Source organism: Rhodamnia argentea, chromosome 7 (genome assembly GCF_020921035.1).
Source record: "Rhodamnia argentea isolate NSW1041297 chromosome 7, ASM2092103v1, whole genome shotgun sequence".
NCBI lineage: Eukaryota > Viridiplantae > Streptophyta > Magnoliopsida > Myrtales > Myrtaceae > Rhodamnia > Rhodamnia argentea.
In genome coordinates this window covers 24,857,743-24,874,727 of record NC_063156.1, presented here as the reverse complement: position 1 = coordinate 24,874,727, position 16,985 = coordinate 24,857,743, and the positions used below count along the sequence as shown (strand labels likewise).

At 42.0% G+C, this 16,985-nt stretch overlaps 2 protein-coding genes across 3 annotated transcripts; one reads left to right on the top strand and one right to left on the bottom strand.

Annotated features, from left to right (window-relative positions):
* Positions 1 to 1,550: 1,550 nt before the first annotated feature.
* LOC115742473 (peptidyl-prolyl cis-trans isomerase FKBP62-like) lies at positions 1,551 to 7,313 on the top strand. Its single transcript, XM_030676774.2, has 13 exons — positions 1,551 to 1,971; positions 2,077 to 2,163; positions 4,051 to 4,311; positions 4,401 to 4,475; positions 4,557 to 4,637; positions 4,725 to 4,919; positions 5,083 to 5,175; positions 5,254 to 5,429; positions 5,522 to 5,644; positions 6,311 to 6,457; positions 6,545 to 6,672; positions 6,791 to 6,905; positions 7,023 to 7,313. Exons 1-13 carry the CDS (start codon positions 1,767 to 1,769, stop codon positions 7,071 to 7,073), a joined length of 1,737 nt encoding a protein of 578 aa, XP_030532634.2. The 5' UTR covers positions 1,551 to 1,766; the 3' UTR covers positions 7,074 to 7,313.
* Positions 7,314 to 13,557: 6,244 nt separating this feature from the next.
* Positions 13,558 to 16,127, bottom strand: LOC115742522 (transcription factor bHLH62-like). Of its 2 annotated transcripts, none has more exons than XM_030676860.2 (7): positions 15,099 to 16,127; positions 14,810 to 15,016; positions 14,652 to 14,717; positions 14,484 to 14,552; positions 14,325 to 14,396; positions 14,020 to 14,232; positions 13,558 to 13,897 (listed from the first exon to the last, which is right to left on the bottom strand). In XM_030676860.2, exons 1-7 carry the CDS (start codon positions 15,951 to 15,953, stop codon positions 13,793 to 13,795), a joined length of 1,587 nt encoding a protein of 528 aa, XP_030532720.2. In that variant the 5' UTR covers positions 15,954 to 16,127; the 3' UTR covers positions 13,558 to 13,792. The 2 variants fall into 2 exon arrangements, with proteins under 2 accessions (XP_030532720.2, XP_048139161.1); XM_048283204.1 differs by having other exon boundaries at positions 14,810 to 15,020; positions 15,106 to 16,127.
* Between the last annotated feature and the right edge of the window lie 858 nt (positions 16,128 to 16,985).

Below are 16,985 nucleotides of genomic sequence, written 5' to 3'. Positions count from 1 at the left end.
CCCGGTTGATGGGGTCAAACAAAGGCCTCAAATGGATTTTTTTTAAATAAGGGCATAAAGTGGCTATGGCGGTCTTAAAAAAGAAAGGCCTTTTGGTAATTTTATGTATTTTTACTTTTTTTTTTCAAAAAAAAAAGCTAAAAATAAATAAATAAAAATAAAATTACCAAAATGCCCTAGTAGTGCGCCATTTGGTTGATCGGCGACCCCAACGCCCATGGGTGCCGACCCTTTTTTATACCAAGTAGAGACCAGCTTCAGCCCTTATTAGAGACAAAAAGAGTACATCGCCCATTTATTTGAACAAAAATTTCATTTTAAGTCCTTATTTGAGAAAATGAAGGCACTTGAGACCTTGGTAGATGGGGATTTTCTTAAAAAATTTAGGCCCACCAACGTTATTTAGCGAAAAGTGAGTAATTTGGAAAATATTTTTTTAAATAAAAATAAAATAAAATAAAAAATAAAAATAAAATAATCAAACATTTTTCCCTAGTCGTCGGAATATATTCCAATATTTTTCATGAATAATGCAAATATTTTCTGTTAATTTATTTTTGTAAGCCCAATGAGCGAATTTTTTTTTTTTAAAAAATGTACTATCCGAAGAATAAACGAAACCTTGATATGCTCAGAATGTCTAGGAACACCTCAGGAATCATCTAAGCTGGCCCATACGGCGTGGGCTAACATCGATTGCATGGTAAGAGCCTCAGAGGTATTAGCGAGACAGGTTCTCCAGCCGTAGGAGGACGGCGGGCGACCAAAGTTCCCCGTAAGAGGAAACCGTCTATATTCCCCCTTTCGGCGGGCGGAGCGCTCTATCATATCTTCATATGTCCCCTCATTGTCTCCTGGGCTTATCCCCCTGATGTCCGGGGAAGAAGAAGAAGGAGGAGGAAATAATTTCGAAGGTGGACTTCTCTTCTTCCCTCGCTAAACGGGTTAAATACGGGGAGCGGAAACGGTTGTGGGTTCGACGGCCCGCGCAAGCGATTCAAAATAGGTGCGAGCGAGCTGTTCGCTTCTCTAGCCCGGCCCCCACCTAAATGGAAGTTTCGTACTTAAAATTCAAGCACGGACTGGTTTGGGGGCAAAGATCTTCAAAGCCCGAAATGGACCCCAGGCCTATCCTTTCTCTCTTCGTAGTTTTCACCCAACAAAGGAGCGATTTTTAGACGGAGCGTAGCATAAAATAAGCCGAGGGAATCGAATCAGGATCTATGAAGATGAAGATGTATGGTTGTGGATGGCCATGAGATCCGACGGTGCTCTCCATGTGTTTGATAAAATGCACCAGCGACTCTCTGTCTCTCCGACTCTGACTCAGCTGGTCTCACTCAGTAAAATCTTTAGCTGAGATCCCCCGCACGAGTCTCGACGCATCATCGCTCAGCGTTCGTTTTCATTTTTCTGCAACCCCACGTCACCAAAAAAAAAAACGAAAAAAAAAGAAAACTAAAAGAATTAAAAAGAAAAGGGGTAAACTCTCTGGAACTCTCGGATCATCATCCTCTTCACTTGCCCCAAAACCCTCGCTTCGAACTCTCTAGAACCTCCCCCCCTCTCGACGCCGTATAAAAATATCTTCTCACCCCCGACTTCGCTTGCTTCTCGACGCCTCCAGATTCCGCTCCCGTGAACCCCGTCGCTTTCGCGATCCCTGTTGCAGCTCGCATCCCGTCTGTACCCTCTCGGGTCAGCTCCGGACGATCCTTAAGTAATCGTCCTTCCTTCTTCGTTTTGGATTCCGGAGACGCGCGGAAATGGACCTCCCTCAAATGGATGCATCCGGGGACTTCGACATTCCGCCCGCCGACGAGATGAACGAGGACTTCGACCTCCCCGACGACGACGCCCCCATCATGAAGGCCGGCGAGGAGAAGGAGATCGGCAAGCAGGGCCTCAAGAAGAAGCTCGTCAAGGAAGGCGAGGGCTGGGACACCCCTGATAATGGCGACGAAGTTGAAGGTGCGTGCCTTTTCCTTGGATCGTTGCGTGTTAGCTTTGTGGTTTTCGTTTCTGGAGGTGGTTGAGCTGATTGGTTTTTTTCCCTTGTGGTTGTCTTGTTTTCAGTGCATTACACTGGGACGCTCCTTGATGGTACTCAATTCGATTCCAGTCGTGACCGCGGGACTCCATTCAAGTTCCCTCTTGGCCAAGGTGAGGCTTCCAAATTTTGTGCAAAAATCGTGATTTTTAGCTCATTGAATTAAAGTCGTCCTCACTATGCTCCGCTGTGATTGTGCAAGTTCTTCGGTTGCTTAATCTTGAATCTAATTGGGCTGTTAAGGTGAAGTATGTATTTTCTGTTTATTGGTTCTTTTGAAATGCGAACAAGTTGCGTTGAAAAATGGTTTACACACTACTGACGGGTCCGCAAGGTAACGTCTTAGTAGGTAGGAACTGGTTTTCTTGATGGGATGATAGTTTGCTGATATGGCCTAATAGTGGCCGAGTGGAAGTTGAACGGGTTTGTGTGTGGCACGACCTGCATTTGAGAATATCTCATCCTCTTTATGGATCCTACACGGATCCTACACGTGTAACTCTCTGGAGGTCTTCGACTCTCCTTTGACCGTTTGCTTTTTGGTTTGGCCACATTGATCATGAGTTTACTATACTTGGCTACGACATGGTGTTGTGGCTATTCGAGGAAATTGGTATGGAATGGTTTATCTCTGAGAAGTCCTTTATTAGCCGACATGGGGATATGTTGTGATGTAGGTTTTATCTACAGTCTCTAGTCCATGCAGATGCAAATTCTCCTTCTCTACTGCTGTGGATGGAATGATGCTATAATTACTGTTTGCAAGCTTCTATAGAAGAAGTGGAGATAATTTTGTATGTGCTGAGATCCTATTAGTCTGGATAGAACTCTTTGCTTAGCATGTATTGGAGCGTCTCCTTGTATTGGAAGTGCCTTCCCACTTGTGGTGGTCATGGGATTCATTGTTATGGTCCATAGTGAATACCAGTTTGACATGATGCTGAAATATCATGAATGTTGTTCTGTAACTGCTGACATATGCGAATCATATTTTTTTATTACAGGACATGGAGTAGCATATCAGTTCTAGTGTATGTTGAAAATAGATGCCTGACTAAGATTCTAGAGTTCCCTAGCCTGGGAAGTTAATCTAGTCAGGATATGTGACTTGTGAACTAAAGTTCTCTGCCTCCTTGTTCTTTAGTATGTCTGGAGATGGTGAAAATCTTATATGGATGTTCTGCTTTTCATTGATTCTTTCTTATCTCCTTTTGTCATTCTGAATACTGGTCTTGTCATGCTGCAGCCTTCTTTTATATCTGTGGTCTTTTTCCTGGTCATAAAATGGTAAGCTGTTTAGATGATGGTGTTAGTAGTACAGCATTTGTTTTCGCATTGCTTGAGAAAGCCAATTTTATATGCTTAATCTTTTGAAGTAGACGGGGAATATGTCAACAATTTAAGGTCATCTTCCCATAGATGGTCAGCTTTCATTCTTTTTATAATCCCAAATATGCTGCTGGTCTACTGGTAGTCAACAGAAGTAGCATTGGGTGATGCAGGTAGCATGAATGACTGAATGAATAGGTTTAGATCATCCACTAACAAGATATCGGTAGGATTAAGAAGAAATGTGGATGAATAATTGGAAAAATAGTGAGAGATATGGACAGAAATAAATAAACCCTGCACAATTGACTGGTCATCATTGGCATGGTTCTCTGTTGACTGTGTTTCCAAGATACTTTTACACCAATGGCATTATGACTTCTGTTAAACCTAAACCTAAACTGAACCTGTCTGATGAATTGCGCGACAAAGCTGAGTCATTAAAATTTATACTCTTTGATTGACATTGTGGGTGGCAAAGGTTGCTCTTATGTGAGTCTTGGACAATATGTCTATCAGTCGTATAATGTCTGTGGACTTACATAATTCTGTCAACTGTTTTATTCTAGTTTTGATCATCTTGCACTTGTTATGCCTTGTTTATTTTGTTTTGGTCAAGGAAGCTGGCCAAGGAGGGTGTTGATTTTGGAATGAATTTGTTGTGCTTGCAGGGCAAGTGATAAAGGGATGGGATCAAGGTATCAAGACAATGAAGAAGGGGGAAAATGCTATTTTCACAATACCTCCAGAGCTAGCTTATGGCGAGTCTGGCTCACCTCCAACCATACCTCCTAATGCAACTCTGCAATTTGATGTTGAACTGCTTTCTTGGACGAGTGTCAAGGATATTTGCAAGGATGGGGGCGTGTTCAAGAAAATTCTGGTGGAAGGTGAAAAATGGGAAAATCCTAAAGATCTGGATGAAGTATCAGGTGTTTATTTAATTCTTCCTCATTGTTATTTTTGTCGGGAGTTTGTTAATCGAAAAGATGCTGATAGGATTGACTTTTGGTTTATGCAGTCAAGTATGAGGTTCAGCTGGAAGATGGAACCATAGTTGCAAAGTCTGATGGAATCGAATTCACTGTTAAAGAAGGTGACTAATTTTTGGTAAAGAGTGTACTCTTTTTGCCATCCTACACATTTGTATAGTACTAACCTTGAATCTTTCATGTAGGACATTTTTGCCCAGCAGTTGCTAAAGCTGTCAAGACAATGAAAAAGGCAGAGAAAGTTCTTTTGACAGTCAAGCCACAATGTAAGCTGAAGTTCTTTCCTCTCTCTCTCTTGTCTTGTGGAGCATTCTGCTGGGGTGTGTTTTGTTAATTTTAGATCTTGTTTGTAGATGGATTTGGTGAGAAAGGTAAGCCAGCTTCTGGTGATGAGGGTGCCGTTCCACCTAATGCAACTCTTCAAATAAAATTAGAGTTGGTATCATGGAAGACTGTGTCTGAAGTGACCGACGACAAGAAAGTAATAAAAAAGATCCTCAAGGAAGGGGAAGGATATGAGAAGCCTAATGAAGGAGCTGTAGTTAAAGGTACTTTCTTTTTGTGCCCAAGCTTTTCTTACATCCTACGGACAAGATGATCCACTTCTCTATTTGAGTAACTTAAGAATTGTAGTGTAAAATGGAAGTGACTTAGGTATGATTTGCACAATGGCCTCTGTGGTTGCTGATGTGTGTGATTCTGAGGTTGCAGTGAAATTGGTTGGGAAGTTGCAAGATGGTACAGTATTTGTGAAGAAGGGCCATGATGATAGTGAGGAGTTATTCGAGTTCAAGACCGACGAAGGTAATTGAACTGGTTGGATGTGTTACTTGTCTGCTTTACTTTAGTCTATTGATTAGCTGAAGATTATTCTCTGGACAGAACAAGTGATTGACGGGCTTGACAGAGCTGTGATGAACATGAAAAAGGGAGAGGTTGCTTTGCTGACAGTTGCACCTGAGTATGCTTTTGGATCTTTCGAGTCTAAGCAGGATCTGGCTGTCATTCCTCCTAATTCAACTGTGTATTACGAGGTGGAGTTGGTCTCTTTTGTCAAGGTATGTTAGCAGGCTCTTGTTCATTTGCTTTTATTGCACAATCCTTATTGTAAGCTTCAGGGCACTAATACATCTAAACATTCAATGTTTAGGACAAGGAGTCGTGGGACATGAATACTGAAGAGAAGATTGAGGCTGCAGGCAAGAAGAAAGAAGAAGGAAATGTTCTATTTAAGGCGGGGAAGTATGCAAGGGCTTCCAAGAGATATGAAAAGGTACATCTTGTCTATTTACATGGTTAACTAGTTTTTAGGCATTCCATTATTTAAATCACTTGCGACGGGGGTATTGTTTTGTTTCATGCTAAGTGGCGAGGCTAACGATTCTCAAATCTGACTACTGACCCCTGTCGGAGCAGAGTCCTAGTAACATGCTATGAGGGACCTTGCTCATGATTTATTCCTGTTGGAAGTGGACATGATTGTCTCCTGTTTTCTGCATTGTTGCCATTTGTTTGGATCAAATCAAGCACTGTTTAGTTATTTACTTATATCCTCCAGTCCATGGCTGGTTGAGTGTTCTTTAGACTTGAGGATGGTTGCTTTTTTCAACTGATGCTGTTATGTATTGTATGTTAAAGTATGGTTTAGTAGGAAAGCAGATTCTCAACCATCGGTTTAAATTGAGGCTTTCCTTGTAGTTGAAGGTCTCAAAGTTTCTTAATTTCTCCAGCCCAGTATGAAGATTTTTTTCTCTAGTTATTTGTAATAAATTTGGTATTCGATGAAATGATGAACTGCTTACTGGTCAAAGTAGAGTGTGTCAGAGAAGCTAGAATTTTGAACAGGGCGATTTCCCTGGATAATTACCTGGTAATTTTTCTTATTCTATTGGATATTGATATTGTTTGTAGCTGAGCATTTTGTTCCTTTATTTTGCAGGCTGTGAAGTACATAGAGTACGATACCTCCTTTGGTGAAGAGGAGAAGAAACAAGCGAAGGCACTGAAAGTTGCTTGCAATCTGAATGATGCAGCATGCAAGCTAAAATTCAAAGATTACAAGCAGGCTGAGAAACTGTGCACCAAGGTTTTGGAGCATTTCCTTGTCTGCGCCATTGCAAAATCTCTGGGTGTGATGCATGAATGATCTCTCATCTTTGATTCTGTGTTTCAGGTTTTGGAGCTGGATAGCAGGAATGTGAAGGCTCTTTATCGGAGAGCACAGGCTTACATTCAGCTTGCTGATCTTGATTTGGCTGAATTTGATATCAAGAAGGCGCTAGAGATTGATCCTGACAATAGGTACTTCATTTTACTCCTTTTTCGTTCTCTGAGATGTTTCTTTTGTGGTCTGGGAATTCTTGGTCACACTCTGTGCAGAAATATGGTGCTTACACATTTATTTGCCTTGTTGAAACAGGGATGTGAAACTGGAGTATAAAGTATTGAAGGAGAAGGTCAAGGAGTACAACAAAAAGGATGCCAAGTTCTATGGCAATATGTTCGCCAAAATGAGTAAACTAGAGCCTGCTGAGGTAAAACTCATATAGCACTTCCCAATCGGGAAATCCTTGTATCAATATGACGATTGACATCATTATCTGCCATTATCTGGCCATTGCTGAGGCTTTGTTAACTTTGTGGACCTGCAGAAGACTGCAGCTAAGGAGCCTGAACCGATGATCGTAGACAGCACGGCATGAGAGGAGCGTGCTATTCCTTTTCTTTTCTTTCGGGCCATTTTGGATTTTTCTCCACATGCAAGGAATTCTGTATTCCGCTGCAGTGTAACTGGGGATTACTTTAGGGGATTGGAAACCGTAAAATGCAGTTTACAGCGTCTTTTGCATGTCTTAGATCAGCCGTGCTGCGGTTGGAGTTTTAAAGGTTCTCGTATTTTTAAGAGTTGATCTTGCATTTTCGAAAGCCGAATCTCTGGCCTCGGTCGTTCTCATCTGCTTTGCTTGCTGTTTAGTGATACGATTGTCGTAGCTCGGATGTCGACTTTGTGTTGCGGTCGGCACCAACAAATACAGGTGCATTTGGGAAACGGGTTACGGTAATAAAATCTCAATGGGCCATGTGGTAATGCACTCAAAGCAGCGGAATCGTAGGTAAAAGCTTAATGACACTGAAGAAAAGGTCGCTTGGTAGTGTCAACCTGGAGCCCGAGGCTATAATGGCTCCCAAATGTCACGGGCCGCAACCGACATTGACACAAGGTGCAGGAACTATCGGATGAGCCATGCCAAGCAGGTTGTGGCGTGACAGCGTAAATGGTATTCGGTCGACTTTCTTGTCCATCTTGGAACACTCGTGAAAGCATTTTTGTTCTTGAAGGATCTTCCGCCGGTGTCTATCATCCCGAATCTTTCAGCTATTAATTTTCCGTTCGCTGATACTAAGCTGCGAAATCGATCGACTTGGAGGCTGAAAAACCACCAGCCATATGAACTCTGACATCTCCAGCTACTCGCTTACCAAAAGCTAAGGAAAGAAGAGGGTCTTGTCTGAGCTCCCATTTTCTTTAGAGCGATCATTTGTCGTGTATAATGAACTTCCCACTCCAAAAGCTGCGTGGACTACGCTCCTCTAGCCTATGCATGCATCTTCAATCGAGTGTTCTCGATCGCAATCTTGTCAGTAATTAAAAAGGGATTTGATTGCTTAGTTTGTTTTCCTTTGGTTGCATCAATCAAACCAAAGCAAGGGTTTATTTGACTCAGCATTTGGAAGGGGCTTTAGGGCTCTTAAAGTCATTTGGTCAAATGTAAATAGCGTTTAATTCGTTTTTTGCTCAACTTTAGAGAAATGCAATTACATTTCCAAAGGCCCCTAAATGCTTGTAGTTCAAAGTAGCTTTTGAGATATTTTCAAAAGTTGCATTTTCGAAATGTAATTACAATTTTTTATTTTTTTAAATTTATTGTTCTTTTTCTTTTCCTTTTTTTCTTTTCTCCATCTTCCTCCTTCCTCTGCAACAGCCCCTCGACGATCGACCATGACACGTGGGCGGGCAAGCTCGAGGTTGGGTGACGTGAGCCTCGGTCTCGCGGGATTTTAGCTCGGCCTCGAGCAAGTGAGGCTTGCCTCGTCGGCCTCGAGGGAGGCCGAGCCTTGTTGGATCTAGCTTGGCCGGGCTCGGTCTTGCTCGGGGAGAGGCCAAGCTTGGTCTGTGGCCGATTGCCGACCTCCACCATGGTTGGTGACACGCTAAGAAGAAACTAACGAAGGAAGATGGAAAAAAAATGAGAAAAAAAATTAAAGAAAGTAATTAAAAATAAAAATAATTAAAAATCGAAAAATAAAAAATAACTAAAAAATAAAATTATTTACTAAGGGTATATTTTACCAAACGGGATTTACGTTAAAGTTACTTTCTAATGTATTTTCAAAATACACTTTTACCTAATGATGTTTGCATTTCGAAAATCCGCTTTAGCTCAAAGGTATTTGTATTTTTTCAAGGACATTTCCTCAAAGTCGAACCAAACAGGCTGTAAGAAGAAGCAAATGAAGGGCATCGCATGCGTTAGGTTTAATTTTGCAAATGCGTTTTGGGGAAATGTAAATGACTTTAGTGTAAGGGCTTTTGGGGAAATGCAAATGGCGTTCGGTAAAAAATCCTTTAAAAACCAATTTTGGGTTAAATAGTGTTTGGTAAAAAAAATTGTAAAGGACTTTGACTACATTATTTCTTTTTTTATTAAAATACTTAAACTCTATTGCCAGAGTGGGCAAAGGGTTCAGGCGATCGGCAAGTCAGATCCGACGCGCCGAGGCAACGCAACCTAGGCGACGAGGCTTGCCAAGTCTAGCCTCGTCGGCTCTCTCTCTCCAAAAGATAAACAATATACCACGGGTTTTCCTTTTCAAAAGAGATAAAATTGATTTTTGATAAAGTTTTATGAGTAAAATAGGTAACTAATTTTTATGAATGAGGCCTTCGACATTTTGAAAATGTTGAAAGCTCAAAGCTACTCGGTACCAACATCGAGCATTCAACTTCCCCAATGCTTTCACCCCAAAGCCCATTGGGTACCAAACACTCCAAATTTTCCCCAAGGGACTTTCAAAATGCTGAATCAAATGCACCTGATATCCTCCTTTGCTTCTTTTTTTTCTTTTTTGCCCTTTCATTGAATCTCCCCATAATAAGGCTTGAGAAAATGTATTTATTAAGTAGGTCTATAAAATGCGGAATACGATCCCTCTAGGCTCTCTTCTTCACTCCCGTAACTAGGCTCGAGGCTTGATTGTTGTTAGATGATATCGATCTTCTCAAAAACTCGAAATGGATACCAAATGAGCCCGAACGGCTCATCAAGCATCCCGATCAACGTTCTCCGATCGCGAAAAAAAGTCGAACCGTTCTCGTGCAAAACTCGAACCCTACATGTAAAGCAAAACCTCGGATGTAACCTACTCGGAGAGATGATCATCAACAACATAAAACACATAAAAACACACACTAGGGAGGAGTGTGAGATTCGATCCCCCTTGACCTCCTCCAACCATCACGTACCCATAATAATGCTTTTGACTTCGAGTTTAAAGAGGCGAAAGGAACATAGCATCCGATGAAGTGTCTGAAATTGGTGATGCGGGGGACTCTCAAAAAGTGGGATAGACCCGAATGTTATAATGCCAATGGTTGGTGAAACAAATGATGATCCCCCTTCACAATCTTCACCAGCCTGTTTTTCCTCCCTCCTTAAGGAAAATGCCAATTGACCCCCACCCCTTCCCCCCAAAAAAAAAAAAAAATTTGGAAAGAAGGCAAAGAGAAGCTTTCATAATATGGTGAAAGGGCATAAAGTGGAGGTGCCCCTATTGAAAGGAGTGAAAGAACAGTGACACGTTCTTGATTAGAAGGACACCTACCCTAATGATAAACTCCCCAGTTACCCTACAGCACCTACCGCAAGTTATCATATGACTCTCTCAACCATCTCTTTTCTTGCTCTTCTAAGATTGGTATATCTTTTTCAATAGATTCGACTCAATTTACACATAAAAAAGTTTTTCCGAATTGATTCGACATTTATGCCGCCCCGAAATTATAAATGAGCGATTTTTCAAAGATAATTAGAAAAATTTGACGAAGAGGAACATTATTAGATGCGATTACATTGATTTACACAATCATTACACAAAACGACATGATGGATTGTGAGGGAGCTTTTCAAATAATAGATCACGTTTAATACCGAGAAAATTTCTGTTACATCATACACTATGAGCGATGTAACGTGATATCGAGTGAATCACCAACATGTATCGAGAGATCTAATCCTTGTTTGTAGGGTCTCGCCTTTCGGTCTCTTTTTCGCGAAAAAAAAAAAGAAAAAGAAAAAGAAAAGAAACCCTACCCAGATGATTTGCGGAGGCTCGAAGCTTTTCTTTTCCACTTACGAAAAGGAAAATGTGGGTTAGATTGCTATTATTGATGGAAAGGAAATGCTGCAGTGGCCTGAGATGCACTATGGTTCTGGGGGACCAGTCTTGCAGACCATTTTTCCTTAAATCCTTGAAAAGGAAGGAAAGGAAAATGAAATCAGAGATCTTTCTCTAGTTTTCAAGCCAAAGAGTTAGGCCGCATGCATAATTGGCATTATAAAAAGCCTCCCCTACATCTGACGAAGGTGGAATTTAGTCTGGTCATTAGCGTTAATACAACGTAATTAGCTGTCATTTCTCCTAGTCTATTCCTCTGCCGACGCCACATGAAGTCTTGACCAAGACTTCACTGTGCCCCAATCCCAGCATCTAAACATTTTTCCAGAGGATGCTGCGAAAAATTTCGAGGTTCCGTTAGTAAGTTCGTTTTAGGATGCTAATTAAATTAGCAAAAACAACCATTTAACATTTGAAGAAACGACACATTGCAAGAATATACAAGTGGCCTGGGGATTGAACTTTAATAATTTGAAACAAAGCCTATGATATATGCAGAGAAGAGCAATAATGTATAAACAGTTAATAAAGTTCCAAGTTGAACAGGCGCCAACAGATACTCTGCTGCAACTAGAAGATGGCTTTATTTAAGAATATGCGCAGAAGCATTATTAGAGCTGAGGGAAAAGGTAGGACAAATAATGATAAGACCTACGGATGATCAGTGACTAAACAGAGATGCTTCCAAATCTCAAACTAATCCTAGATCATGGAAGATTGGTTTACGCCGAATATGAGCGACCATTTAAACAAATGTCCTCCATTATTGGGCATCAGGAGATAGCCATGATGCGGATCTGTCGATCGGGGTTTTGCCCTGCTGTTCAATCTGCATCATTTACTTAGGTTAATAGAACTCGAGTAAACGTGAGGAGGGTCCCAAGTAAAATCTTCCTAAAATGATTTGAAGGATGTGAATTCTACTGTTTGGAAAGATCCATTATGATCTTCATTGAGCATAATGTTCTTCATTGAAGGTCAAATTGCACAACTGAATTGAGCCTTTCCATTGGAACGGTTCCTCCAATTATCTGAGGCCAAGTTTCATCATCCAACTCATTACCACTTCAAGATGGAGTCCCACAATTCATAAATCTATGAACCTAAAAATGTAACTGTTGAATGCAATACCAAGGAGCTTGGCCCATGAGTATTGAAGAAGCAAGAAAACCATGCATTAGCTTCTTACAGTTGGGGTCAAGGAAGGATCTAACAAAGAGGTTGCTCAACAAGTCATATAACCTTGCTTGTTCTTAACATCAGGACAAGGTTCAATAGAAAAAGAGTAGTCTCTTTCTCAAGGCAGAGTTAAGGCCTAAAAAAAAAAATGGGTTTCTTTTTTGTGCACCGCGCAACGAAAAGTTCAATATTTGCAACGTAATCTTATCTTAATGATACATCTAAATTCAAACTTAAGTTAATCGTAGCGCCTTTTAAAACTGTGGTCATAAAAAAAGAGACCTCAAGGTACTTTTTCATTATCTGCTTTCTTCAATGTTGATCTGTTACCAGCAAAACCCCACTCCTGTCTATTGTCCTGTCAAATTGTCAAGTTTTGTCTTTGTGGATCGGCTACAAGTCTCATCAGCTAAATTTTAAGGAAACAATGTGTGGAGGGTCCTCCTCCTCCTCCCCCTCCCCCTCCTCCTCCTCCTCCCTTGACCTGTAGTCTGCACACAAACAGCCAAAGATGATGAACAAGAAAACCCCCCAAAAAATGAAGAGAAAAGAAAATGAGAAAAAGTTTAAATGCATTCCTGTAGCAGTATGATTAGGACTCTTTGAAACTCTTGTGGGGACAAGGCTGTCACCTAACAACTTCCTCCAGTTATTATATTGTGGATATTGGCGTATACTAAATGTTCTGCACACACCAGCCACATTCAAAGCATCTTTTTTAGCTAAATAAATAACAATTGATGTGCAGAAAATAATTAGTACCATCTCCTACATAAAAAGCGAAAACTCCTGTTAAGGCTGCAGCAGAAATCTTTTCGGTGAACCCAATGAAATGGATTTTAACCAACATCATCACTGAGATGGAAAAAATAAGTAGATAGATCATCAACCTTTTATCCCAAAGAGCATCTTCCATGCCTGAACCCCACTTCATTCTTCTTTTTGCACTCTCTCTCTCTCTCTCTTTCTCTCTCTCTCTCTATATATTATACAAAAAGTTGAAGTGATTCATTGGGTCTAGTCAGAATCTCACCTCTGCCAACCTGGGATTCTTTTGATGCTAGCTTATAAAATTATGGAGGAGTTTATCGTAATTGACTAGTTTAAAGGAAGGGCATTTGGCATCTATCTTCGCTTGATTGAATGATTGAATTCTCTCTGCAGTAAAAAGAGAACAGAAGCTTCTCTGCCTTGGTTAATCCGTGGAAATTACTGGAGCTCTCAGAACATATGCAGAAATATGAGAAAAAGAAAGAAGAAAAGAAGAAATTTTGGTTGACCCCAGAAGAAGATAACTCATGTCTTAATCATTTGAATCAGACTTTATCAGAAGGAAAAGGATGAAGCCCGACATATACAGCTGGTCGCAACATGAGTAAGAATCAAGAACACCAGATTACGCGGACTTAACAGTTCATCAAGACTCAAGTGACAGGACTCTGAGAGCAACCTCTAAACAGTAAACAAATTGAGCGAAATTCAAGTCAATTGAGTGAATGATGACTTGTATGTTTATGTGGTGAAATGTCCAAAAGACATGACAATAAGAGGTATAGCAGATGAGAAATGAATCCCTTCATCTTCATAGAATTTTTATATATTATGATACATGTATAGCTACCACACTCTGCACCAGAAGAAATTGTACAAAGATTTTACAGAGGGTATTCTGAGAAAAAACCCCTCGAGAATTAGCCCCAGAGGAAGGAAAGATCATTGACAAAAATTGAAGGAAGAGAAACGACTAATTGTCTTCTTCATTAGACCTAATCTTCGAATGCTATCTTCAACCATGGAAAGCTTGATGCTGGAATGCTGTTTCTTGATTTGAATTTTGACCAAAACCCATTTGGACAATGCTGTGCAGGTCATCTCCACAGAAATTCTGATACTGAAAGTAAATGGAACAAGCAGTCAGAGATAAATTGATAAAACTATAAGTCAAAAAAAGAAGAAGAAGAAGAAAGGAAAAGTGATACAGTTGAATCTCAGTCCAAGAGAAGATGGATTTACCTGAAGATCATTCAGATGAGGTAAATGTGACTCAACGTTGTGACATGGTCCCAGATTCAATTGGTCTACTTGGGTCGCTGTGCCACTAGGGCCGTGTCCTTGCAGCGGTGGCGGCAGTGGCTGACTCTGAGGTCGATTGTGGCCGTGAAAGGCGGTCGCTGAGGAATCTAATGGAAACATAGGACACGGTACAGAGTTGTTGGGCTGAAACATCTGAAAATGGAAAAAAATAAAACCACTGATGTTGGCGGAAAGTTCGTAATCTCGAGCTGTTCCTTTCAAACTCAAGAAGTCATAAGACTTACATCCTTCGACATGAGTGCATCTGCATTAAAATCCAGAGGGGTATTGACAGAGGACAACTTCATGGAAAGGAACTGCACTTAGCAAAAATTCTTTTGTCACTAACAAACCAAGGGGAACACTAGTACAGAGGCCACGTTGATGGATGACCGCGACATTACCTCAACTTGACGCTGCAATGACTGAACATAGTTGATGATTTCATCTAGCATCAGTGCCTTTCCAGTGACCTAAAGTTTTGCAGAGAATTCAAGTCACGCGAATAAAAATTTGCACATTTATGGAATTGAAATCGACATCTTTCAAGTTCGGAAATTTTTCTCGAGCACCTTATTGCAGCCGGGCACAAGGTCCTGGAGGAGCTTCATTCGCTCACTGATCTTCTCTCTTCGCACCTAAAAATGGAAATTACTAGACTGTAAGCCAAACAAATTGCAGTTAACATTCCTTATTTCTACATTGAAGAAGACTGGGAAGCAGCACTTACTCTTTCGGCTAGACTATGACTATCGGTTGCCTGTCCCCTTCTTGCTCTGACATGAATGTAGTCTTTTGGAGGCTCAGGTGGCTTTGCATCGTTCTTAGTACTATTTCCTTTGGCATCATCTTCCCCTTTGGCAGTTCCATTTCCATTTTCATCGCCTTCGTTCGGCTTGCATCGCTTCGGACTCGGGTTGTCATTAGACTCGGGTACCTGAAAAGAAAAGTTTTCTTTTCTTACCTGTTGGGATAATATGGAACAAAAAAGGGGCTACATTGAAGCTTTCCGTCAATACCTTCATGGCATTGGCAACAGGTGTGGATGGAGCGGATTCTTTCGCTTTTCCCTTAGCAGCCGCCTTCCTTTTCCTGGAATTCGCCTCGTTCGAGGCCTTCAATCCATTTTCGCCGCGCGGGATTTGCTCGGACACCGAGGACTCCTCGTTAGAATTCGTCAGTTCCATCCGATCGGACAGTCCCGAATTCACATTCTGCTGAACGGTGGCCGCTGCCTGAGATCCCAACGCCTTCAGTGATGGGCTACTCGAGACACGCTGGAATTTCCTGCTCTCCATCAGCGGGTTGGGCTTATAAGGCAGCTCGCCACTGTTCGGGGAAAATTGGCTCGTCCGGCCATTGAAGCTCCGGCTCCCGAAGCACGAGAACCTCGCAGCCCTCTCTGCAAATCCAGGATCAGCAGTGAACCCCGCCACACTGGAGAATCTCTCCTTGACCACGCGATCCACCGTCGTGAAATTCACCTTCGGGGGCGAATTCAAAGGGGTGCTATAACACGACGTGTTAGTACCATTGCTTCCGCCAATGTAAGGCATCACGGTGGCGGCGGCATTCCCCGACAAGGCCAGGGAATGCGGCGACGCCTCGCCGGAGTTCCCGATGCTGCCGAGCTTTCCAATCAGCTCCCTGATCAGGACACTCTGATTGGAAATGTAGGAACAGGGGGCCGGAGGGGAGGACACTATGGAGCTCAGCGCGGACTCGAAGCGACCACCCTGATCTGTCGAAGAATCGTCCCAATTCGGAATGAAGAAGCAATCGGGGGATTGCTTGGAAGCGCAATTCAGGTCGGCGGGCTGAGCCGCCATTCCCGAGGAGAGCGATTGCCACGGCATGACGAACTCATTGTCCATGTTTTCAGGAGTGAAGAAGCAGGGGAGGCGAAATCAGAACCAGAATCAGAATGGCAGGGATCAGCCTAAGAGAGAGCTTGGGGTTGAGGGACGCGAGAGAGAGAGAGCTAAAAAGGGTGTTTTTAAAGAAGGCGAATGCGCCAATCAAGAAATGGCCTGAGGAAGTTCTGGGTGGGCATTAAAATGAAGAAACCAAGAAAAAGAGAGCGAGAAGATGTTTGGAGGGAGTGAAATGTGTGGGGCTCAATATGATTGCATTTGTATGGGACTGGGGGAGAGTGGTGGGTGGAAGTACAGAAGAGAGAGAGAGAGAGAGAGAGAGAGAGAGAGGAATGTGTTTGTTGTGAAAAAGGATTGCGAAAAGAGAGAAAAGCACACGCAGGAAGAGAGAGAAAGGAGGAGGAGGAGGAGGAGGAGGAGAGGGAAAAGGGAAGGGGAAAAGGGGGAAGAAGATGGGCCTTTTATGGACAGAAAAGAGAAAGAGAAGAGAAGGTGTTGACAATTTGTAAAAATTGGGGAATTTCTCAGAACAGAGCAGAACAGAACAGCTCCTCGCTCCCTCCGCCACTCCCTTGAAAGGCGGAGGGCGGTGTCTGCCTGCCGGGCCTTGCACGCCAAACCGCTCTCGCAAATGTCAAAATTCCTCCTCCTCCTCCTCCTCCTCCTCTCTCTCCCCAAAATTTAACCGTCCCGAGAGGGATCTGTCTCGCGGTTTAACGGCAAGGAGTAAAGTTTAATCCTTTCTTCTTTTCCTGCTTTCCCATATTTAAGCATGTAAACACATTTCGGATTATTTCTAATCACTACAAACTTTAATACAAGATTTCTAGGAGTCTGTAACATTTGATGTTCAATAATACGAAATGGGTTTGACCAGAAGTACATTCGCTACATTGCAAAATGATATATATTTACTTTCTTGCTTTTCCAATGTCGACTTTCTTGAGCGTACGTGAAACGTCGCTCTTCATATTTGGTTGTACGTAAAGACTTTAGCCCCTTCTCGATATAATCTATACTTGTCGGACAAAA

Bases quoted from the DNA above. Each gene is read 5' to 3' on its own strand.
- LOC115742473 (XM_030676774.2), top strand. From the start codon at position 1,767: ATGGACCTCCCTCAAATGGATGCATCCGGGGACTTCGACATTCCGCCC. The intron at 4,476-4,556 runs GTGACTAATTTT...TCTTTCATGTAG, and splicing joins CGAATTCACTGTTAAAGAAG to GACATTTTTGCCCAGCAGTT. The intron at 6,906-7,022 runs GTAAAACTCATA...GTGGACCTGCAG, and splicing joins GTAAACTAGAGCCTGCTGAG to AAGACTGCAGCTAAGGAGCC.
- LOC115742522 (XM_030676860.2), bottom strand. From the start codon at position 15,953: ATGGACAATGAGTTCGTCATGCCGTGGCAATCGCTCTCCTCGGGAATG. The intron at 14,718-14,809 runs GTAAGTGCTGCT...TTCCATTTTTAG, and splicing joins GTCATAGTCTAGCCGAAAGA to GTGCGAAGAGAGAAGATCAG. The intron at 14,553-14,651 runs GTGCTCGAGAAA...GCAAAACTTTAG, and splicing joins TTGTGCCCGGCTGCAATAAG to GTCACTGGAAAGGCACTGAT.